A 25,192-nucleotide genomic window follows, 5' to 3' on the forward strand; every position below is an offset into this window, starting at 1 on the left:
AAACTTACCCATACCTCCAACCCTCTCCCTAACCTTACCCCTATCCCACCTCAATAGCAGCAAAAGTGTTTTACAATACAATATGAACACAATAAGTGCATTGTACTTACTTTTTTATGTACGTACATAGTAGTTAAAGCCACCTAATATAAAGTGGGACCAAACTTTGAATTGTAGAATTTTTCTATACTTTTTTTTTACTGGTTGATTACAGGTATTCTTAATTGAATGTCCAGTTTTAGTTTCAGTAAAATCTAGTTTGTTAAATGTCATATTTGTGACATATTGTGACATATTGTGTACTCTCCTGTCTCTTTCTACTTTCACATGAATAGAATTCTTAATAGCACAGTGAGTGTGGAAGTGTAGCATTCATCAGAAAGAGTGACACTGTGTCTATATTTCTCCAGATTTGTTACATTTTCTCCCAGGTAGAAGAAGTGGGTTCTAAACTTCCCTACCTCACCCTACTACTTCCAGGAAATCTGAAACAGTTTTTGTTTGATTGCTTTAGTAGTTTAATTTAAGTACTAATTGGAGGTCCAAGCAACAAAGCTGTTGGAATCAGTTGTGTTTGTACTGATTTTCTTCTTTCTCTGTGTTTATTTCTATTTTATTTCTGCTGTAAAACAGTTTGTCAGAGACCATAAATCGCAGAGACCCCAAAATCAGTAGTACAGTGTATACTGTGTGCATATATATACTATGGACACTATAATAAGCAAATGTACACTTTTGCAATAACTCTAATACCACTTGGACTCAAATAAAAATATATTTATTTCCTCCGAACCCTTGCTTTGAATTAAATGGTTATATGGAACCTAATATCTTATATACATTTTAAAAGTATTTACCTAGAAAAGTTTTTTTTTTTTTTTTTTTCTTCAAACTCAGCCCTGATTTCTAAGACATTTCATATGTATTGTCTAGAGATGGTAAATGTTAACAGATTTATCAAATAATTTCACAAAAACAAGTCTTTATTTAAGTTTGTTTTGATGAGACTGCTAATGACTGAATAAGATCTTCGCAAAGTAAACATTTGTTAGACATAGTCAAAGGATGCAAGCGTTTGATCAAGAAAGTAAAAATTGTGGTTCATATTTTTCTTGGTTTAATGCCATGTTGAACTTTACAGCATTCTAAAGATGCCAAATTTCACCAATTTTTATGGAACTAGGGGGCGCTATAACTTAAGAAAAACCTCAGAACTGTGCAACTGTGATCAGAGGTCTTGATCCACAACAGTTGTATCCACACGGTCTGTTCTTTCAAATTTTCCAATTGTGGTCCAATCTGCTTGGACACAAGTTATTGCCACTTGTGGCTTTATTGTAGCAGTAGTTCCACAGATGTCAGCAAACATAGACATACTAATACAGTCAGGAAGGCCTCAGATGGTGTGCGGTTTAGCCACAGCTACTAGCTGACACCAACCACACATTTCTGGCCACTATAAATCGCCCCCACACACCACAAAATGATGGCAGGAGAATACTTTCACATGGCGCGTGCTGCACTCTTTCTCTCTCTAGGATCATGTACTAAACCATTTTTGATGTTTTATATTGCATTTGCAAGTCTTGGAAGTAATTACGAATGATGAGCTTGTGTACTGACTTGGTTTGTTGTGTGTTTCAGAGATCATTGATGACCTTGCTCAGCTTGTGGACAAGACGGACAGTCGCATCAAAAACGAGACGCACAGAGTCAAGCTGTTGGACACAAAGTCTGCTTCCTGTGGTGAGTGTTCTGCCTCAGTACAGTAACTGTAGCCCTGGGTTTATGTACTCCGCTTCAAGAGCTCGGCAACAATAAGCCTGTCCATCATTCAGATTTATGGCTATCTCTCTCTCTCTATCTCTCTCTCTCTCTGTCCCTTCTCTCCTCCCTATTGCTTCTAGTGCGATCTGCAGAACTGAAAGGATTTAAGCCTACTGCATGTATATGGCAAATTCAGATCTTCATCTTATGGTCTGTGTCAGATCTGTGTGTTTGTTATTGGAGTGGCAGTAAAGGTGGGATCAGGCTAGACATTTCGAAAGGTCATTTAAACATATTTCTGGAAAGTTCTGCAAGATATTACAGTATTTAACATCTCTATATGTCAGAGTACTTTCTTCTGTGGTGTCAATTTGTCAGTCTGTTGTTAAAGGGATAAACCACCCAAAAAAGTTTTTTTTTTTTTTTTTAAGGACATCATGAGTGCTCTTTTTAAGATAATGAAAGGGGACTGAGGCTGTCATGCTCCAAAATGAAAAAAAAAAAAAAAAAAAAAAACCATGATGAAAATGGTCGATTCAGCTTAAATACTATATGTTAACTTTTTTTTTTTTATCTGTTTCAGTCGGATGTATTTCACAGTACAGAAGAAAATATCTGTTGCCTCTTCCATTACATTGTGACTTTAAGGAGCTTTATTCACAATTTTGACATCCTTGACATTTTGACACCCTAGTTGTCCTTGGTGGATGACTCATGAGAGAAATCTTAATTTGAGATTGGAGACTTTCCCATGAATCTCATGAACTCAGAAGGGGGCTGGGCAATATGAACAACAACAACACAAAAAAATTAATGAACATGTAAGGATATGAACATATATGAACACGAGATTTTTAATGCTGAATGGCGAAATACAATATACATAAATAGGTTTTTTTAATTATGTTCTCTTTGCAAGAAAAAAAAAGTAAAGAGTAAAAAGTAACACCCTACCAGTCCTACAAACAATGTGCATATTGAAGTCTGTGTAAAGAAATATAGTGGCTGTAACCACATTGTCTCTGCTGTATAGTATTTGCAAAAAAAAGCAGGTTCAAATCACTTTACATTCTGTTATAACTTTAAGCATTAAAATATATAAATAGAAAATGAAAATAAATGACAAAAAAGAACAGACTAAATGTTACCGGTAAGAAGAAGAGACATTCAGTTATGTGAGAACAACTCTCCTACATTTGATTTATGTAATCCCCTTTACAGTTACAGTTATTATAAAAAAAACACTTGCAGGTTTAAAATTTTAAATATGGTACATTTATTATATAAATATTTTCTCCTATTCTGGTTCAGTTCAATTTGCAAAGTAAATCGTAACATTAAACTCTGTATCGATATAAGCTGTATTGCTTCATTTCTATATTGTTCATAAAAATATTGAAACTTGATATACCACCAAGCCCTACTCCGAAGGGCTTTTCACACTGCACTTAACCCTGGGTTATCATCATTCTAAACCCTGCTTTTAACCCCAGGTAAAGGTGTGTTTCACACTTTAGAATTTAGAAGCAGTGTTAGAATGTTATGGCTAGGTGCTTGGCAACAGACACCCAACCACGTACCTCACAGTCAGAGAAACACTGTGCTTTCTACACAGTCCGTGTTTGTGGGGAAAAATGCCAAAAGGTGACAGAACATGTGTCATTCTTCTATTTATAGGCAGAAAAATCCATTCAGGAAAAACTTGACTGTACAGTCAGCTGTATATGATAAGAGGATGTGCAATGCAATGCTAGAGCCTTTATGTGAGCAAGATGTGTGCAGCATTTGTCTCGAATATGCAAATAAGAACGTCAAGCCAGGGTTTATGAACATTCAGGATTATTTGTTAACTCCAGGTAAATGATATGCATTGTGAAACTTGAAGCAAGATAACCCAGGATTCTGTTTAATCCTGGGTTTAAAATGACCCGCTACTGACTAGTTCAAGTGTAAAAAAGCCCTTTTATAACTCTGATCTCAAGACTTCAGAAGACATATAAACATAATATAGTCTTCCACAGAGGAGGAGTTATTATATATCATAGCTCCAGTCTGCATTTATTGTAAATGGAGGAAAAAGAACGAACAGCACAGTATTTAGCTTGCCTTGTATATGTGTTTGGAACAACAATGAAATGATGACAGAAATTTCATTCATGGGTGAACGGTTCCTTTAATTGTGTTTTCTGTGATGAAATCAATGACTGCAGCCGCTCAGATTTCTCAAGTTTTGTGCACGCCAACCATGCCAGGAACGCTTAAACAATTTCACATGTGGTAAATGTTGAAGCGTGTCCGCATACTCGAGCAGCAGACACAAAATATCGGTCTTCATTAAGCCCTTCATTAAAGGAACACTCCCCCCAAAAATCCTTGGATTATTTACTCACCTTCATGTTAGTATTTCCGCAGAATGTCTTAAGTTGCTCTCTTCTTTCCTGCGAAAGCGAACAGTGATCAGGGGTTGTCAAACCTGATGCATCTGGACTGTATCACATAGGATTTTAGTTATAAAATATTTTTTGAATAACTTAAATTTTACACACACAGCTATCATATGGCTTCCAAGCCTTACTGTACATACTGTAGCTGTTTGCGTTTCCTTTTTTTCCTGGATCTTGACAGCTCCTGTTCACAGTATTCTATATATATTGTATAGTATTCAAAGAGCAGCTTAAACATTCTGCTAAAGATCTCAATTTTCCGCAGAAGTAATCAAGTCATGATTCATCTCCTGTTTTGTTCCATGGAGGAGAGTATGTCATAATTATTTGAAGCAACATGATGGTGAGTAAATGTTGGCATATGCTCAATTTTGGGTGAGCGAACCCTGTAATGCTGGTGTCTTTGGGGGACGCAAGATGTTCCACAAATCTCCTCTCTCTACAAACCTTTTTGGTGTCACGGTTTATACTCCTGAACATGGCATCATTTCATTTTGTCATTACAGTTGACAGTAGAACTTTGATTTACAGGAATTTTCTGTAGCACAGATTTTTAAGGCGTTATTTATTAAATTAGCTCTTTATAGAAGATGTGGAATTGATCATGAATTATTTTTTATTATGTTCATTTGCATGTGAAGGATGTGAATAATAAAACCATTAACTTCTCTACAGTGGGAGCAAGTTTGACTACATCACTCCTAATTGTCCTTTAAAGATCCATCTTGACTTTTTCTCTGAAATAAATGCATTGCTGCGATCGGTCCTGCTTCTCTAATGTCACACATAATTCCATTTGTTTGTCCAGAGGACTTTGTTTGCAGATCCCAGAGCTGGAGTTTTGCATTGCTTCACTTTCTCGCTCCTTTATTTCTCTACCCCTCTTCTTCTCGTCCCGCGTCTGCTTTTAACACTTAACCATATTCATGTATTCTGTGAGGGGGGTGAAGGAGGGGTTGATGAATGGAAAAATTCCTCACTGCCTTGTCGTCCGTACCCCACTTTTTTTTTCTTTTTCTTTTTCTTTTTGTCTTTCAGCTTTCGTTCCCTGACTCACTTCACTCCTCACGTTTCCCAACTTTGTTTGACACTTTTCTTTGTCTTGTGGAAAGAAAATGTTGAAAAAATAACATGCCACAACATTTTTTTTTAAATCTCTCCAGCCGTCTGATCATTGTCTCCTGTGGCCACACAAGGTTTATACAGTATGTCTCTGCTGTATTTGTCTTATTTTCGGACTGTATGGTTTGCTTTATGCTGTATGTTCTAGAAGAGGATATTTTACCTATAACATCAGTTGTTCTGTTGTATCTGTAAGTGTCTACTCATTTTCTTTCTATTGTCTATTTGAGATGAGTTTATTCCTGTTTATTCCAAGGTTTTGGTGTGTTATATCTGTACCCTAAACATTTGAATGTTAGTGTATAGATATAGACCATATGGCTTCCGCTTAGAATACACCCAAAACATTTTTACATCAGAAATGTTGACTTGGTACTGCAGTCAAATGCAAAAAAAAAATAGAAATTAAAAATAGTCCGAACGAGTCATCATATTGTAATGTATGAAGTCTGATGTTATTTCATTCGTGTAATTAGTTTTTAATTTGTTTATATTCCACAGCCAAATACTTTACAACCATCCTCTTTGGAAAGACGAAAAAGGAAAAAAGGGCTATTAGGAACAGCATTGACAGGCAGATGAAAATGATCTGTTCAGAGAATTATTGAGTAAAATAAAGTTCAGGAAAAACTTGTTTTGTTCAGTGTTTAGGCCCCTGGATCTGACAAGCTGAAGTTTGGGGGCTGTTTACACAACGTTTTCAGGCAAAACTGGGAATATTGTATGTGTTTTGCCTGTTCATTTACTCGACAACAGCGTTTTGGGGACTGAAAACTTTTATATTTATTGAAATTGGTTTCAAAGTGCAAGTTTTTGAAAATACCAACCGTTATCGTTTCCATGTAAACACCCAAAACGGTAATCTTTAAAAATGGTGACGTCATGCGAGAGCATATGTAGACGTGTGCAGTACGTGTCGATTTTAAAGGCAAGCGCGAACAAACATAAACAACAGTAGCAGAGTACATGGTACTGCTGTTGCTGGTCAATGGTTTAGCATAGTGTGGATTTACTTCACCAATATAACAATATCCTCACCTCCCAACTACAGGCCTGGCATAGGTAATGCAGCGTTTTTGGCCGTTTTCACAGATATTTGAAAACGCAAATCATTTTGAAAACATTGTGTATAAGTGAAACTTAAAAAAAAAAAATGCAAGGGAAATACTTTTCTGTTTTTGACTGCATCATCGTCGTGTAAATGTAGCCTTAGATCCTCACAGGTCTCTCTTCTTCCCTCGGCTTTGATTTTAAATAAATAAAGGACACTTGGGAAGAATGTGTGTCCTTTGTTCTGCTCCCTGGGTGGCCACACAGGTCTTCTGCCCTCTGTGCACAGTAAGCTATTTGTCTAGCAAATATTATTGTTGTCACTGGGGCAGCGTGATTGGGTTACAGAGCTTATTCGATTACTTATAGGACTTTGGCAGTTTTGCAGAGGTGAAAAAGAGGAGCAAACAGACAAGCCTGGGTGTGAAGCTCACTTTAAAGCACAGAAGTCTTGACAGTGAGAATGTTGGTTTAGGCTGCTTTAAATCTGGACGAGATTTCTCCATTTTACATTTTATACAGAAAATATCATGTTCACTTAGAGAGTAAAACTTTTTCCCCTATGTTATAAAATATCTTTCTATGGGTTTACCAGCCCAATGGAAATTAAAGGACCTTTTCTTTTTTTTCTTTTTTTTTTTTGATGTTTGATATTTCACTTCTCTTGCCAGTTTTCTGTTAAATAAATGTGGGATATGGGTCTGTTCACTGAAAATCTGACATTGTTCCTAGTCACAGTCAAAATGATTTTCTAACTCGCACTATACCCGCAGCAGGCTCTGGTAGGTTGCGGTTTCATAACACCAGTGTAAGGTAGTTCAGCACAGCTTCCTTTTGCCCTGTGCCTGAGTGCAGGCCAGCTGGCGCTCGGATCTCCAGTGGGAACACACATCCACTGAGCCAAACTATGAGAGAAATGTAAACTAAAGATCTGAATCCGGCTGCAAATACAGTACAAGCCAGTGTCCATGACGAACAGCGCAAAAATCCTTCCTGATTAGCCGAGATAAGCATGTTTTGAAATGACGTGACAGATGATGGCGCGTCTGCTGTAAGAGAGCTTGCATATACAGAATGAGCACTGAAGTTATACACTTGAGACAAGCATAGTAAAAAAAAAAGAAAAAAATACTGTTTATTGAAAAAATGTATATGGGTGATCTGAAAATAGAGGAACTGATTTTAAAGGTTATATATATATATATATATATATATATATATATATATATATATATATATATATATATATATATATATATATATATATATATATATATATATATATATATATAGTGTTCTAGTTTTAAAGGATACATTTTAATACATTACCTGTAAATGAATTAAGAATAAGAAAGGTATAATTTCCCCAAATTGATCATTTTATTAAATGTGTTATAACAAGTTTTAAGTTCATCAGTTATTATAAAATGTTACGTTAAATTCATAATTTTAAAAGCTTTTTTCACATCAGCATTTAATATTTTCAGTTCATTTGTTATTTTTATTTACAGTGTTTTGTTTTTGATTAATAACACAGTTGCTATTTCTAAAAGCTATTTTAGAAAAAGTAAAAAAAACAGAAATGTAATTTTAAGATTTTTACATCATAATCTGGGGTACAGATACTATGTAAGAAGTCATTCGCAAACCAGTCATTATTTGTACATTTTAATTTATAATAATAATAATAATAATAATTTTTACTGTTTAAACTGATAGGCCTACTTCATTTGTGTTATCCAATAGGCTTGGTTGAGGATTTGAAGTCAAGACGGGATAAATATTTTCATATTGATTTGAAAAATTGTTTTAACAATTTCAAAATATCAGATTATATTAAAGAATCACCCTTCCATAAAGTATAATGACAGTTAAAATGAAAGTCCTAACCAGTGTTGATACCTCCCAGGGAATGAAAGGCAGTTGACAGCACCCAAACAGAGTATAATTTTTTTAAAGAGCTAATAAAACATGCCCATATATTCAATAATTATAAAAGGCTTTTGTTAGAAGCCTAACTATATAACTGTATGCATGGCTTATAAATGGCATCAATGTAAAATGTTCAGTCACGGTTCATAGTTGTGGTTTTATTGGCATTTCACAACTTCAGACACGTCTCATTTTAGAGTCAGAACTATCAGCTTTGTAGAAGCCGATCTGTAACACATGTAAGAATGTTCTGGCTGATGTCAGTGAATCACAGGAGATGAGACATCCTCTCCGACACCTTCATGGAATTCCTCTAGTGACACGGAGTATATGAGAAATCAGACTATCGGAAGGATTAATGAAAGGCAGATGCATCGCTGAAAGTTTCACCACATTTCCTCTGTCATCCTCACCATCGGTTAGTGTTGATCTTGAGTTTGAATCAAACACCATCTCCGTCTAGGAGTCATTACTGTGTTTATTGTAATGAGTGATCATTGAAAAATGCAAATACTGAATGGGATCAAATGAGTAAACCATTTCAATTATAGCTAGGCATTTCTGAAACAAGACAAAAATTTAGATTACATTGTTTCTCTGAAAAACAGATTGTAGTCGCAGAGGATAAACAACAGATTTTGAAAAAGTTTTTGGGTTGCAGCTGGTAAGGGATGCACATGTGTTTCTGCAATGCAGATGATGAATTTAAATGTGCACACACACACAACTATTGGCATCTTCTAGTCACAGAGCGTGTAGTTGTTTGTTCATTCAAAAGTTTTGTGTGTTTTTGAATCAGGAATGCTGGTGGTGATTGTTCTTCTCCTCATCGCCATCGTCGTCGTGGCTTCTTGGCAGACTTGATGAGGAGGATGTTTCTGAAGAGAAGACGGCACATACAGAACACGGAGCGCTGAGACTGTTAGAAAAGCCGTCTGAGGTGAACGAGAGATACTCTGCTTTCAAGCAGGCTGTACATATGAAAACCCCTCTTCTGTCCTCTTTTACATTTATGAAAATAATGACTGGGTTACAGCCAAGAAATTGACCACTATGAAGAACTGAAATGTTTTGCTCCTCAGATAATGATCAAAGTAGGATTCAGAATAGAAAGAAAAATAGAAAAGTGCTTTGAGAATTTTGGAATACTATGAATATAACCATGAGCTCGAGATGCTCCAAGGAGGGAAAACCTATTTAAATTCTTTATTTGGCAGTGAAGAAAATGATCCATATCCATCTTGTAAACAAGGCCTGTGATTCACAAAGCAATACAAAATGATATGTACATACAGTATACTTCAAATGAATTTTCTTCTTTTTCATTTCCAATTTTTTGTTGTATTTTTTTTTTTTTTTTTTTTGGTTCATTAACACTTTTCTGTAAATGGTTTTAAGCCTGGAAATGTGACGGTTAGAAATTCTAATAAATGCAGTTAACACAGCATGGCTCGGCTGTTCTTTTTTTTATTTTTTATTTGGTGGTGGCGTTAAAATCTTGTAAAATCTTATATTTGTTGTCAAAAACGTTAGTGCTGATGAGACTTTATTAAATCTACAATTATATGCATGGGCAAAAATGAAAAGGCACACTGATAATGTTTTGAGATTTTATTCCAAATGAATGCTGAATGTAGTTCTACCAGGATGGTGTTCAGTAGTTATTTTCCCCTTTGGATTTTAATCTCAACCATCTAAACAACCACAAACTGTATAAAAACAAAGCAAAAAAAATTATAAAGACATAAAAAAAAAAAATCACAATTTGTCATTAAATATTTTCTTATAATAACCATAATATATTAGTATGCATTGTAAAACAATATTGCAGACGTCTTGTATTTGCCATAGCTAAATTTACAATTCATAATATGAACAAGAAGCAATGTATGTAAGGTCTGCTGCTAATGTCAAATACAGGAGCCATCTTTCCACTGCTCCGAAAAGTCAAAACTGAACATAAATTTACATCATTGGAATACCTTGAAATAAAAATGAGTGCGCACTAAGATACTGAGTGCCAAACAAAATACATTTACATGTGGTATTACGAATATTACCGGTAAATACAGCATATGTATAAATATCTGTTTGTCAAACATTGTGTACATTTACAAGAAGTAATCATTGAGTAAAGATGATAAGTACTGCACACGTAAACTGTTCATCAAATCGGTTTCTCTCTCTCTTTTTTATTAGATGCTGAAACAGTCAGTTTGCAGTTTATTTTTTGACTGATCTGTGAAGTACTGACCACACAAGAAAACGTCAAGTGACGCTCGAAGATCAGTGCAAAAGCTGAACTTTACAGAACGTCCAGCTCAATATTAGACTCATTATTAACAAGAAGTGTGTGTGTGTGTGTGTGTATGAGCAGCGTTTCTCACAGTGAAGAGAATTTTCTGTTGTAGTGAAACATTACTGTACATGCATTCCTACATTCACGGACCCTAATGGACATGGACATTTTAAAGAAGAGGTGCTGTTGCTTTACAAAACCAAATGCTAGTTCATGAATACTAGTTAAAGGTAATTTGTACACTTCTAAATACCGTTTACACACAAGGAAAAATATGAACTGTACACACCATTCTACCAACACTTTCAGGACTTACGGAAAGGCCTGTTTATACAGTGGACTCGTTTTAACAAAAGGATGCCATCATTATGTCTGGACCATAGACAATTGAATCAGAGCATCATATGGACCAAGAAATGATGATCTGGCTCGGTCATCATGTCTTATACAAAAATATACATGGTGGTTTTATTCCAAGTTCAAAAATAATTGTAAATGCGTGCTAATAATTTTAGGAATTATGCAAGCATGCTATTACTTATTTTATCGATAAGTTTTCAACATTTATGGGTGCAGATTTGTGTGAGGAAATGTGGCACGACTCCCGACTTAAACAGAAAATAATAATATACAATAATAATAATAATTCTACCAAATATTCGTCTTTGTTGAAGAGAATGGGCACTAAGCTTCTTTTTCAGCTATTGTTAGATGGTTCTTTAAGCTTTGAATTAGCGAACTTTGGGCCACCACCAACAAAAAGGCAGTCAGGAACATGTACATTGAACAGAAACCTTGATTTGCTCTTGTTGTACATTTGCTGGGACGGTTTCAGCGTCTGTCATGATCTGGCTGAAACCCAGCAGCACCAGTCTTCAAAGATTAGTAGTGTTATTCGGAATATACGTGTTACACTGTACAAGAGCTTTTCTATGTTGTCCTTTTCGTTCGCTCATCGAGAATTGCAACAATAGTTGAATGATTAATTAGAATAACAATATGCACAAATGTATGCATAAAATTGTGTTTTTTAATGGAGGATGTTACAAAGTGATACTTTTCAGACCTTGAAAAAAAATACGATTTTTAATTGGCTTAAGAAAAGCAAATTTGTTTTGATATCCGTCATATGAAAAATTCCTGAAATTCCGTTGAAATTTCTGAAATGTTGCATTATGCATTATGCATAAGTTAGAGCAGATACATTTTTAAACGCTAAAGCTCATTAAAAAAAAAGGTTTTATTTTTGTAATGAAGAGGCATGCTTAAGAACTATTACTTTTTATTTATTTTGCACTAAAAATGTTTTTTTAGATTTCTGATGTATCGATCCTCAATCCCCAGGTTGTTTTTAGAAATATTAAATATGGCTTAATCTGATGCTCAACCAGACTGAAACGGTCCAAAATTTATCCGAAAGCCATTTAACATAAAATACCTTTCTTTATGCTGGACGCAGGTGCAAAATTGGCAAACAGCAAACAAATGTTGAAGGAAACAAAGAAGAATTGAAAACTGCATCGTGAACTCCTTCACACGTTCCTATTTAAACAAAAAAAAAAAGTTCAAATTCTCTTCATGCCTTTATTCAAAGCAGCGATGTTCAGTCCCTCTTGTTTCTTCTCTTCCTTTCCCTTGTCATCTTTTCATCCGCCACTCGTCTGTTGTTTCTTTGTCCAGCTCTTGATGGCAACCTCTTTCCTTTCCCCCCTCACTATGCTTTCTTGCATTTGCCTTTCTTCTCCCGCTGCTGGAACTTCCGTAGTCTTCGAGCCCAAGTGTCCCTCCACTGAATGACCAGACTACCCTTGTCTGCCACCACACCGCTTTGTCCAGGGGAATCCTCATCGTTGCCCAGCAGCAGGTACTTTTTTCCAGGCTTGATCTTCGGGCACTTGCAGGCTACATCCTTTGCTCTGACCCACAAAAACTGATCTCCTCTGCGGATTCGGCTTTCACCCTGTTTGTAGACAGAGATGATGTTGACGGTGAACTTCCACCAGTCGCCCGCTTTTTCTGCCTTTAGGATGTGGACCTGAACAGCTGGTAGGATAACAGAAAATGCAAAACAGAATTAGCTACTTTTCCTGTATTAATACAATTGGGCGACATTTGTGTCCCGTGGTGTTTAAAATTACTTAATTTAATTCAAATTAAAATATTCCAAATTTTACAAACTTGATCTACTTTAGACAATATGAATTGAGAAAATACATGGAATTATTTTTGTGCTTTTTAAAACTCACTTGTAATATAGCAGGAACCCTGAAATAATTTCTGCGAATTGACCCCAAAAATAAATAATAATAATTAAATTAAATTTGCCACTTTGCACAACATATATAAATGTACATGTACTTTAATATACATAATAAGGCCTTAGACAAATAGTGTTTCTCTTTTCTTTTTTATGTTTATAATTTAATACAAATAATTATATTACAAATTATATTATCAGCAACTGAATAATGACAATTAATTTCAGAATTCTTTAGTATTTGGTATTAATTAGTGACCTCGATATATAAGTCCAAACTATTTCCTCTTTTTCCCTTTTAATCACTTTTTTGTTACTGCCTTTGTTTTAACATTTTAAAATACCTAACTTACATTTTACATTTCTGTTTTTCTTAGACTTTGGTCTCCACTGCATACTGTATGTACATTTTATCCTGAAATATTTACTGCAAAAATACACTGTGTCATAAAATGTGCCTTGTGCCTAAACGAGCAGCCAGGACTGAAATGATAGTTCTCCTGCCTGTTCAGAGTCTGGCTCTGATTCGTGAAGTCGTGTGTATCATCTCAGTTGCCTCAGCAATGCAGGTCAACCTTCAGTTTAAAGTGCTTTCAAATAAATCATGTAACTCAAACCTCGCCACAGTTTGAGATTCCTCGCAAGTGTGAATCCTTAAAATCTGCTTAAGCTGGCTGTAGACTCATGCTGTTCCCCTTTCATTATTAATAGCCTTCGAGGTACTTTGTAAGGAGACTATGACAAAAAAACAAACAAAAAAAAAACAGCAAAACAGGCAGATTTCATTTAGTCTGCGTAATTCTTTGAGCTAGACTAAGGCTGAGGCTGTATCATGCAAGTTAATTGCATGTGATGTATTTATCTATTTATCTGTCTCTGCACATACTTTCCTCAGTATTTTAAGGTTAGAATTAACGTTTTTCACAAGTTTCCTTCATTACCATTGCAGGGATCCCTTTTCACATTTACAGGAATCAGTTTAGAACTTGCCCCACACAGCTTCCCACTAGACTAAGTTTCAACTTCTCATTTGCATCAGGTGCCAGGATATCCAAAAAAAAAAAAGAGATGAGAACAAACTAAATGCTTCTGTAACTGTATGACTTTGTTTCTACTGTGGAACACAGATTTTTGAAGAATATTCTTGCAGTTCTCTTCCATATAATGAAAGTAAATGAGTTATTTAAAGTGGTTCATCTGAATTGTTAATAATATTCCAAATGGTCTTATGCCAAACAATAGCTTTGTGGAAGTAAATGAAATTTAAATAGTTCACAAAAAATTTTGATATCCAGTCTAGCTCTCCTTAGCTTGTTCCTAAAAGACACGGCAATGTGCAACTCAAGAGCTGCTCATTCTTTTGGCTCTGATCTTTTCAACAAAATGCTTAATGCAGTTCACGCGACCGCTCTGAATGAATTGTTCTAGAAAAGCACCTTCTGTCTCTCAAACTCACTTCCTCAGTGATTCACAGCAGTTCACACAGGGGCTGAACGATTATGAGAAAAATTGTTGATTATTCCCTTGAAATTGTAATTGCGATTATAAATTACGATTTACAATTAATTACAATTTACAATGAATGATGTTTATACCATTGATTGAACTGCATGCTGTATTTTTATATGAAAATAAACAAGCTGAAAACACTCTAACTGAAAAAAAAACTTTTGTGCTTTTCTACAGCATTAAGCCTCGGATTGGATTGGTTTCTTTTTTATAATTTAAAGCTGCGGTAGGGAACTTTTGACGCTCTAGCGGTTAATAAACAGAACTGCTTGCGTCTTGCTGAAGAACATTGTAGCCAGAGCTACTTCTCTCTGTTTATGTCTATAAAGAATCACAAAGGTGATTCAGGACAAGCCAAAAACACGGTTTGGAAAATGGATTCATGGTGTACTCGCTTATTATATACATTTTTCTAGATTTTGAACACAAACAAAGTTACGGACCGCAGCTCTGATTGGTTATTTTTTACCGGGAGCGATGGAGTTTCTGCAAATGGCAATAGGACCACTGGGAGGAGCCAGAGGAGCTTGATTTTTTTTTTTCACAGATTATCTGTCTCATATTCTACTGACAGGACATAATGACAGGTTTAATAAATATGTAAAAAATATTTTTTTACAAAAGTTCCCTACAGCACCTTTAAAGTTAAAATATGAATGGTATTATAATGTTATACTAAAACTAAAACAATGGAAAAACCCTTAAGATAACGTAGAAAGAAAAACATATCTTAAGCGTGCAAAATTACAAGTGGACTTTGAATGATTAATTGCTGCTTTGACCGATTACGTAATTGTGGCATCCATAATTGTAATTGCGATAAAAAATTTGATTAATTGTGGAACCCTAGTTCACAGCTTACTGGAGAGGAAGGTTACCAGGAAAGACCAAATGTTTATCAGTTTCCCACTCTAAATTGTTATGACTTCAGAAAGCTTAAAATATAGAACAGAGAAACACTTTGATAGATTTTTGTGTTTAAAGCCCCGTTCACACCAAGAACGATAACTATAAATATAACTATGAAGATAACGTTATTAGCGTCCAAACCAGCGAACGATATCGTCTGTTTATTCTGAGCACACCTGCATCTCCCGCTTTAAATCGTCGAGCTCGTTATAGCAGGATGGATTCTGATTGGATGTCAATGTTTGTATCGTTCATCAGCTGGAAAAAAATCGTTCTGAAAATGATTCCAACGATACCGTTTCTCTATGCCTTTATCGTTATAGTTGTAGTGTGGACTCTGCTATTCTTTAATATTGAGAACGATTTTTAGAACTATATCTTTATAGTTATCTTGCTTGGTGTGAACGGACCTTAAGTCTTATTAACTTGGTTTTCATCACAAATTCACCTTTTGTGTTCTACAAAAATTCATTGAAGGGTGAGTATTGAAAATGATGACAGATTTTCTTTTTTTTCTTTTAATTCCTTTACTTACACCAAAAAATCATCACAAATTAAATTGAATGCATAAACCTTTATGTCACTGTCACTATTTGGATAGGTGGAAGTCATTCCAGTGACTAGTACATGTCACAGCCTGTGGAGGCCAAGCTGTACTCAGGATTCCTGTGGTGTTTTATGGGTAATGTGCCAGTGAGGCACAAGGCTGTAAATATCATGCCACGAAGGGCCCGATTCACTATAAGTCTGTTAAATGACTCCCATCTTCAAGTTCAATACCATTTACAGCCATTTCCCCCCATGCTGCTGTAGCATAAAGCCCCCCTGATGCTCGAGTAGGCAGAAGGAAAGTGGATTAGGTTTAATGCTCAGAATGTGGGAGTTTATCCTAGGTTGTTCACTTTTGTGTAAAGACAGAGCCGGCCAGCTCTCCATAACTGAGGACAACTGTAAATTGAAGTCAGCAGGGGACCATATTATCTGGATAAATTCTTAAATGAGTCTTAAATGAGTAATGGCGGTGTAGAAAGGAGAACATTTAAAGCCGGTCTGCAGGAGGTGATGGCATTGAGTATTCATCACGTAAGATACGGCTTCCAATGTGTGCCAGACCTCTTCTCTACACTGTGGGGATCCCCTGTGTTTTTACCTCCAGTGTTACTGATTTTTTTGAGAGGTCTGTTTGAGCATAAAGCACACTATATAATATTTTTTATATATAAAAGTGTTGTTTAAGGCTACAGTTCCTTTTATGTATCAAATCACGTCTTTAGGTGAAATGCAGTTTTCAATTATTGTTGCATTTATCACGTCGCATTTTTACAAGTACACAGCCTGTCAGTGAAGCCTCTTCTATGATTTTTTTTTTTTTTTTTTTTTTTAATTGTAAATTAAAATAATTTAGATGTTTTGGAGAGCATAAAGTAAAAAAGCATCAGGGTGATACAACTTTCCTGATATCATAATGAATTTCTGTTATAAACATACTGTAACAGAATGTAACAGAACAAAGGTCTTATCAAAATGCATTTTCTTTTTTTCTTTCTTTCTTTTTTCTTTTTTTTTTTTGTTTGTTTTATTTTATTTTATTTATTTATTTATTTATTTTTTGGGGGGGGGGGGGGGGGGCTACAATCCTTAGTAATGCTTGAAAAACAAAATAATGTTGAACAAAATTATATTAAGTCTCTAAGAATATCAGATTTCTTTATTATTATTATTATTATTATTATTATTATTATTATTATTATTATTAGTTTAGTTCAGTTTGTAAAGTGTCATATGCTAACATTTCGCCAAAACATGATATTTATAAATTCATAAAATACAATATCTGCAAAAACTTCTCATATTGAAGATATATTTACGATTAATATGTGTACCCTCGGATCTATTCAGTGTGTGAGTAAAGTATTACTTATTTAATTTAAGTAATTAACATTAAAACTTTTCTTGAAAAAAAAAAAAAATGTAAACCTTGGGGAAAAACATTAATACAAAGATAACATAAATATTACAATTATACCTATGCTCATATCATCTATATCGTGTTTTATTCCCCATCAATAAATGACCTATGCTGCCTGAAATGAATCAAAAGAGCTGTTGAAATGCTCTGGCTGTCATTAAATCTGCTAAGCTCTTTAAGTTGCACAGGGTCTCGCTTGACTGATGAAACGGCCCACCTCTGTAGGAGAGGGGCTGCACATCTGCTCCTTTTCATGGACAAGAGAGGGCCTGCTGCCCCGAGGAATGCAGGACAGGGACATGCGCTTCCCTTAATGAGGATATCTGTGAGCACTCCAGTCCCTTCTGCCCGTCACACTGCCATAGCTTGATCCGCTTTGGGCTCAAATACCTGCTGGGCTGTCCGTCAACGCAGCCTCCACTAAACCCCTCACTGATAGCCTTTCCTCCTGTTTGATCCTTTGACTTTCTTCTTGAAAGCCCTAAGTAAGCCATCACTACAATATACCAACACTGAAGGGGCTCAAGGGAATTAAAGAATAAAAATCTTTCCGAGGGCAAGGATTTGAGCCACCTGCATAAATGTGGGAGCGCGCTTCTCTCACTCACCGTAATCTTTCTTGCAGTACTTCTTCATATTGATCTTCAGCTTGCCTTTGGAAGCCTTGCAGTAGGATTCACAGTCTGAAATTGAAAGTTGAAAGAAGAAAGGAAGGGCAAAACAGCACAATTAAAGAATGTAAAAGAGAGAACATTGTCAAACTACTTCTGCAAACTACACATCTATCCTAACGCCCCGGCCTGTTGTGACACCCATCTGCCCAGTTGCATTGTGAGGCTGTAATAGTGCTTGTGAGGCATTCAGCAAAGTGTCTTTTGCTCCTTAGAAAAGCAGGAGACAAAAGGTCCCTCTCGTTCTGCTCTCTGGATGTCTGGACCCTCCCCTGCTCTGATGGGAGCCTTCTGAGGCCAAGCGTATTGTGCCACCCAGCGAATTTTTTTTTTTTTTTCTTTTTCAGCTCCATGCTAATTTCTCACCCTTGTCTCCACTGTCAGTGCCATGATGGGCCTGATTAGGGCTTTTTGAATCACGACTCTTCCCTCCCGGTCCTGTCAACTCACCCCGTACGTCTGCCCTAATGCCGCCCTCCCCCACGCAACCCCTAAAGACCATTTCAACCTTTGGCATTTATTGGTTCGGCACTCAGGGAGGTGGTAGTGAAGGGGGAGCAAGGGTTGTCCGAGGACAAAGGGAGGTCAGGGGGGAAATTAGCAGCGCATAAAGCATTTAAAAAACTTGTTGTGTTTAAAAATAAAGAAGAAATGTAGCGTTTCGGTCAAGAAGCGCAAGAGATTTGGTTCAGATTGCAGGACTTTTTGGCAAAACTAGATAAAGAATTCAACTGTACACGGACATGATTAATTAAAAAACAAAACTCTTTCCAGCATGCAGATGTTTAAATAGAGAAGATTTCTCTTGCCGTTCCCCTTACGCCCCACACACTGTCATGGCCTTCTTTAGTGGATGGATGGAATGAGAAGACAGAGGAGGGGGAGGAAAAAAAAAACCTTTCAGCTCGCCTGCATATGAACAAACTTCATTGTTTCGGCCGACCCTCGCTCCATGCCTGCCTTTTACTTTCTTTTGGACTCGCTATTCTCTCCGTGTGAATGAGGTTGCCCGGGCAACGAAGGAATCAGCAAAGAATGCCCGTGAAAGTAGTCGCACCGAAGTGGTTGCACGAGGGACTCCGAGGTGGGGTTGGGGCGAGTCAAAGCGCGCACACTGTAGATTGGAAATGGCAGAGAAACTGTAACCGAAATGAAATTGAGAGTCCATAGTGTGGCAGCCTCATTTGCATTTAAATGAAGACTATAGAGCAACTGCTTTGTTTTCCTATAACCCCGTTTAATGCCATCACGATACTTCCCTTTGAAAGCCATCGTTTCTCATTAGCTCTCCTTTAAGGAGGTGATGAGCACCCTGAGATTCCTATTTAAACATCTCGTCCCCTGCAGCAAGGACAAATGTTCTCATTGTGCCCCCTCTTGAGTTAGGGGAAGTAGGGTTAGCTTGCCGTCCCGTCATGATGCTCCCACAGAGACCAGTGTCACCTTAATGGATGTTTTTCCTGCCGTCTTTTCAAGCGAAAGCGGTGTACGAGAGATTTTTGGCACCAGGTCCAGTGGCGCTCTTGGCGGTGCCAGTGACTAAAAGAAAGCTGCGTGTAAGTTTGAATGTGAGGCTTGTTTGACACTGAAGAATGAGTGGAGGGCACCGGTTACACGCTGACTGTGGGGACCCCTGTGGGGAAACATTTGGGGACGAATTCTCTCCGTCGCTAGATGTCGAGGGAAGTTGTCGGTCTGGAGATTCGGCGGAGAACAACTTTTCGCCTAATGAGTCTGTGCTATTCAGCGTCACTCAGCACTTCTGAAAAGCCTTGACATCTAACACTGACAATCTAACCTGCTGGGTCTTTTGGCGCTTGAGGACGGCCAGACACTGTACTCTGTTGTTAGCAAAAAGAGCCTAAAGCTGACCTGAGGTCTGTTTCCAGTCGGACCTATGATGGGATGGACAATGCTAATGGGCACATCTCAGGTCTGGGAACTGTAAAAATGTGGTGTGAATGAGCGCACAGGGGGAAGGCTTTCTCTGTGCGAATGAGACTGATTGAGAAACAAATTGCTGCAAATAAAGCATGTAATTAGATTATAGCCAGAGCCCCAAGCTCCCACTGGGGCAGGGACTCTATGGGCAAGCTGGGTCTGTTCCAAAGGGAACTGCTTTTTTTTCTCTCCTTCCCTCTCAACCTCTCAAAATATCCTTCTCGTTCTTTAAGTTCTATTCAGGACTTTGAGAGAAAAATAGCTGTCTTCGAACTCTGGCAATGGTTTAAAGAAACCGACCAGACAGTGCGTGCAGTTTTAAAGCAGGGTTTGTTTTGGTCACGGTAGCATCGCTTTGATAGGGAGAGACTGAGTGGAAATCAACTTCATTACTGTAAATGAAGCCCCAGCGACAACACTCGAAATCTGACAATGCGAAATCGGAGAGAGGAGAGGCCAGCTTGAAATTAGACGAGAGCTTTGCATTCCTGATGAGACACTGGTTCAACGCTATTCACTCTCTTTCTGTCTCTCTCCAATTCCAATCTTTCACTCCCCTTTTTTGTTCATTCCTTTCATGATCACTAGGAGCCTCGTTAAATTCTATGGAGACCATTCGGTCTTAAAAGGGTGACATTTTTAAAGGGATAGTTCACCTAAAAATGAAAATTCTGTCATTATTTACTCATCCCTGTGTCACTGTACGACTATCTTTCTTTCCTGTCAGAAAAAAAGCATGGTATCGGGTAAAACTACCGTCTCATAGTTAAGGTACGAATATACCATTCAGGGATATAAAGGCCAGTTTTCAGTGAATGCAGTTTGATTTCAGTGATAAATTTCTGTTTTGTTTTTCCATGCAAAACTAGTTACAAACAAATGTATTATAATGCACATACAGTAGTCATAATGCTTTTTTGCCATTTTTGGAGTTTGACGGTTCCAGTTCCTAATCACTTTCATTTTTATTATTCAAACTGTTTTTTAATACGATTATATGCATTTGAAACAACATGAGGGTGAGTAAATACAGACTTATCATTTTAACTGGTTATGTGATATATATATATATTTTTGAGCAGTCCCCACGGTAAAACATCTGAACATCTACACATCCATTCAAATAATGACTGTAAAAACAACACGCGCTGATCTCCTAATGCAGGTTTGTAGAGGCATCAGTCAGTCGTAGATGAGTGTGTGTCTGAGGGATTATGCAGGGGTCTTGGGAGTGGTGTCTCACACCATGCATGACCTTGCCACACAATATGTGTTTTGTCTGAGCCGAGCAATCGGAGGTATTCGCAATGCATTCCTCCCCTCCATGTGGCAGTGTTGAAGACATATTAATATCCTTCTTCTCCCTTGACTTTTCTTCTGTAGTCTTGCCATTCCCCTGTTTCATTCTCATAGACACCTGCTACACAGCTGCCTGGCCCACCCTTCTGTACAAGAACGTACAGGTTCTCTCTCTCATTCGCAGTCTTTCTCCGTCTGAGTGGGCAACTGCTAAAGAGAAGGGTGGAGGTGCCCTGATCTGTTTGCAATCATCTATTGGATGAGGTCATATTTTTCTGCTGTATTGCACTTTCCCGAGGTGTGCTTTGGGCCTGGAGTGGAGGTATAATATATGCGGTCCCATAGAAAGATGTGTGGGTGGTCTGCAGCATCCATTTTGATGGGGGCACTCAAATATGTCTGTCCTGTGCTCCACCTCTCCATCAGCTTGATTTGGAATGCTGCTTTTTTCATGGAAGGTTGCTCTGAAAACCAGATGGGTCGAGCGTTTAAGGGGTCAAAATCAGCAGCGCCCCCGCTGACTGAATTAAAGGTCATGCCATCTTTGCAAATAAATTACTTTTTTTTTTTTTTAATATGTTGATTTTGAAATATAACTTGCCAAACATATCCCATTAAGTGATTAGAAATGGTGTATTTTATAAATTGTCTGACAATATAATTAATTTCACCTTAATTGTTTGAACTAAACTTCAGAAATTATTTCTATCATTTCTATTTCTATCATGGATCAGACATCCATTTGCATCATATTAGTATTTCCATTAAAAAAATATAAAAAACAGCTAAAATGTGACAACTGGTGGTGATATGTTAATATTACATATAAAAAAAATATATAGTATATTGTTTTTTTAAGGGGTCATATGATGCAATTTCAAGTCTTTCTTTCTCTTTGGGTGTTACAAGCTGTTTGTGAACAGATAAGATCTCTAAAGTTGCAAAGACTAAACTCTCAAACCCAAAGAGATATTCTTTATAAAAGTTAAAAAACGCCTAAAACGCCTCTTTTAAATACGCCCCCACATGTCTACATCACTGTGTGAGAAGATTTACATAACACCACCCAAATGTTCATGCAAAGAAAGAAAGCGTAACTTTTATTCTCGCTGTAGTATTATTGCCATCGCCGCCATGTCGTGGAGACACTGTGTTTCGTTGTGAAAGCAAAAATACTTTGTTTGGTCTTCCAAAAGAGGACACAACTAGAAATCAGTGGTTACGTTGTATTTACAACACTGTTCGAGAACAGTTCAACCCAAATATTCAGATGTATGCAATGCATTTTAGAGCAGCCCACAATGCCAGTGTTCTGACAAATAATGCTGACTCGCAGCCTGTAAGTACGTTTTCATATTTTTAAAATATAGATATGATCATATACATTTGCTACTGATGATTCAAATGCGGGTTTTATTGGTTTTGTCTCATCGCACCGGGACAAGACATCACAGTATGGTAAGGGGCGTGGCATTTCCTTCACACACTTGAGGTATTCATCCAATCACAACGCACTGGATAACTGGCCAATCAGAGCACATTGTGCTTTTCAGAACGATGAGTTTTGTAAAAAAAACGATGCCTTTCAGAAAGACAACTTTCAGAGAAACAATAATGTGCAGTATATGTAAAATAATGTTTGTTTGTTTATTACAGCAAATACACTTGAACAAGCTAATCAAGAATTACAGGGGCTACAGGCAGGTGAGGCTTTTTTTAGGGTTGGAACTAAACTTTGCAGGACATCGGCACTGCAGGACCGACATTGTCTACCCCTGAGATGAAGAATGGTGAAAAAAAACCTACAAAATTAATGAAATACTAAATAATATTTGATACATAATAATTTTCATAATAATATAAAATCTAAAGAATAAATAGATTTTTATATTTATTTTTCAGCACTGCCTTAGCTATTTCTTTTTTTAGAAAGATACTAAGTCACGCATAATGAAAGTTTAGTTTTACACGTGCTGCCATATGCTTTAGGGTCAGGCCATGGCAAATGGAAACACATTGTGGTGAATGGGTTAAACTTTTCCCTCCACTTTGCCTATTTGTTTATTTTGCATGGGTCATAACACCCTCTATCTCAAATCATTGATAGTCCGTTAAAGAAAGTCCATTTTCACAGAGCAGTTCTGACATTTGGCAAGAGCCAAACTACCATGAAACACAGAATTGGTTTCAGATGGGCTAGTGAGAGTGAGTACTGTTGGTATTTTAGGACAAAGGAGGAAGAAATGTAGAGAGAATAAAAAGACGGTAGAAGAAAAATGTGGGGGTAGAGAAAATATCTCAGAGAAGAATTAAATGAGGTCTACGACAGAGAGAATACCAGCAGCTCTGCTGTCAATCTTATCTGTCAGTAAAGCATTAGAGGTCTACGGCGATCAACCAACAGCTGCAAAGATTTCTAGCACGCCAGAATTCCTGTCTGTGAGAATGACAAAATCAACAAAATCTTGTCCATACGGGCAAACTAAAGCATGTTCACTCTCGATGTAAAAAAAAAAAAAAAAAAAGGAAACTGATGTCTCAGGGAAGACAACGTAGGAAATTAAACATCTGTTTAGGAGACACTTAGTTCGTAATTGCAAGAAATTTTAGGAGAGCATTTGTATATTTGCAGACAGTGTTTTACTGTCTGATGCTAAGTTTGGCAGGCATGGAAGTTAAGTCTGACATTCTGTTTACTTTTAGACATTTATAAAACATCTGCGGCAAGAACGAACACGTCTAGGGATGTACTGTAACTGTAAAAATAGATGCCCCTAAAAAGATTTTCTGCAGTCCCTCTTCCATAATGAGTTCTCAGTCATCACTATAAGACACATAAAAGTGGCCTATCTAAACATGATTCAAAAGGAACCTTTATAAACCGCTAGCATTTTTTTTTTTTAATAGTGAGCAATTCGGTCTAAGATCTCCTGTAGTTTCTGACATCAGATATATTCTTGATTAAACAATATTTTTTTTTATATGAGACTAAGATCAGTTAACTAACCTGAAGGTCCCTCTGTGCTGCTTGCAGTGGTAGTTGGTGGAGCAATAGGAATTTCTGTAAAAAAAAAAAAAAAAGAGAGCACGGTTAACAAAATAAATAAATACATAAACATAAGTTAAATTAAAATTAAACAATACATACAATCTAGGATCAATATAAAAATAAATATTAGATTATTCAGACAATTTATTGCTACTAATTTGAATCATTTAAACTCTGAAGATACTGGTTTAACATTAGAAATCCATTTGTATCTCTCTTTTGCCATTATGAAATACAGTGAGATACAGTACATGTCCAAGACTTGATTCTTTCATTCTTCCTTCCATGATCTTTTCATGAATGGAGGGAAGTTTACACTCAGTAAAACCATGTGTAATGAAAGACCTTTTGAACAAAGTGATTGCATTCATAAAAGTGGTAAAAACAAATAAAATAAATAATAAGAAGAATGGTCCTTTGCTATATTGGAACATAAATATTCAGGAAGAAAAGGCAGTTAATGCCATGAGGACAGAACAAAAAGAGGACTGAAACAGCTTGAGCGTACTAAGAGAAATATGAAGAAGGTGATAAGAGTGCTCATGTGCCCTGTGAGCTGGTGGACGAGTATAGAAAAAATAAATAAAAGAGCCATTTGAAGGAAGAAAGAATCAAGTCTTCTGATTTAAAAAATAATTTAAAAATAAATTAATACAATAAATCATGAATGATCTTCATCGTGTGGTGGGGTTAAAAAATGTTTGTTTGCTCTTGTTGAACTGTGACCCTAAGAAATTGCACGGAGCCAAAACATGTTTTTTTGTTGTTGTTACTTTTATGGTGTTTCGGCCAGTAAACAAGGCTTAAATAATGATATCGCTCTTTAATGTTACTCATTTTGGATGACTTATCAAATCTTAAAACAATTCAAAACACAGCATTTAATCTTTTAGGCTTTGGACAAAAGCGCACGCACCATATCAAGTGCTTTAATGTAGAGTTCAATAAAGAATTACCATTAGATTAGACATGGG

General features: G+C 36.6%; 2 protein-coding genes across 2 annotated transcripts in view; one reads left to right on the forward strand and one right to left on the reverse strand.

Moving 5' to 3' along the window:
• The window catches only part of LOC128015511 (syntaxin-8), a 98,851-nt gene extending 89,091 nt beyond the window's left edge, over positions 1 to 9,760 (forward strand). The window contains exons 7-8 of the mRNA XM_052599390.1: positions 1,645 to 1,746; positions 9,115 to 9,760. Of these exons, the coding sequence (XP_052455350.1) occupies positions 1,645 to 1,746; positions 9,115 to 9,179 (167 nt within the window). The 3' untranslated portion in view covers positions 9,180 to 9,760. The remainder of the gene's footprint in view (positions 1 to 1,644; positions 1,747 to 9,114) is intronic.
• LOC128015508 (netrin-1-like) overlaps positions 9,626 to 25,192 on the reverse strand; it is a 55,017-nt gene continuing 39,450 nt past the window's right edge. The window contains exons 4-6 of the mRNA XM_052599384.1: positions 24,177 to 24,230; positions 17,867 to 17,941; positions 9,626 to 12,657 (exon numbers count right to left, since the gene is read on the reverse strand). Of these exons, the coding sequence (XP_052455344.1) occupies positions 12,329 to 12,657; positions 17,867 to 17,941; positions 24,177 to 24,230 (458 nt within the window). The 3' untranslated portion in view covers positions 9,626 to 12,328. The remainder of the gene's footprint in view (positions 12,658 to 17,866; positions 17,942 to 24,176; positions 24,231 to 25,192) is intronic.

Source organism: Carassius gibelio, chromosome A6 (assembly GCF_023724105.1).
Source record: "Carassius gibelio isolate Cgi1373 ecotype wild population from Czech Republic chromosome A6, carGib1.2-hapl.c, whole genome shotgun sequence".
NCBI lineage: Eukaryota > Metazoa > Chordata > Actinopteri > Cypriniformes > Cyprinidae > Carassius > Carassius gibelio.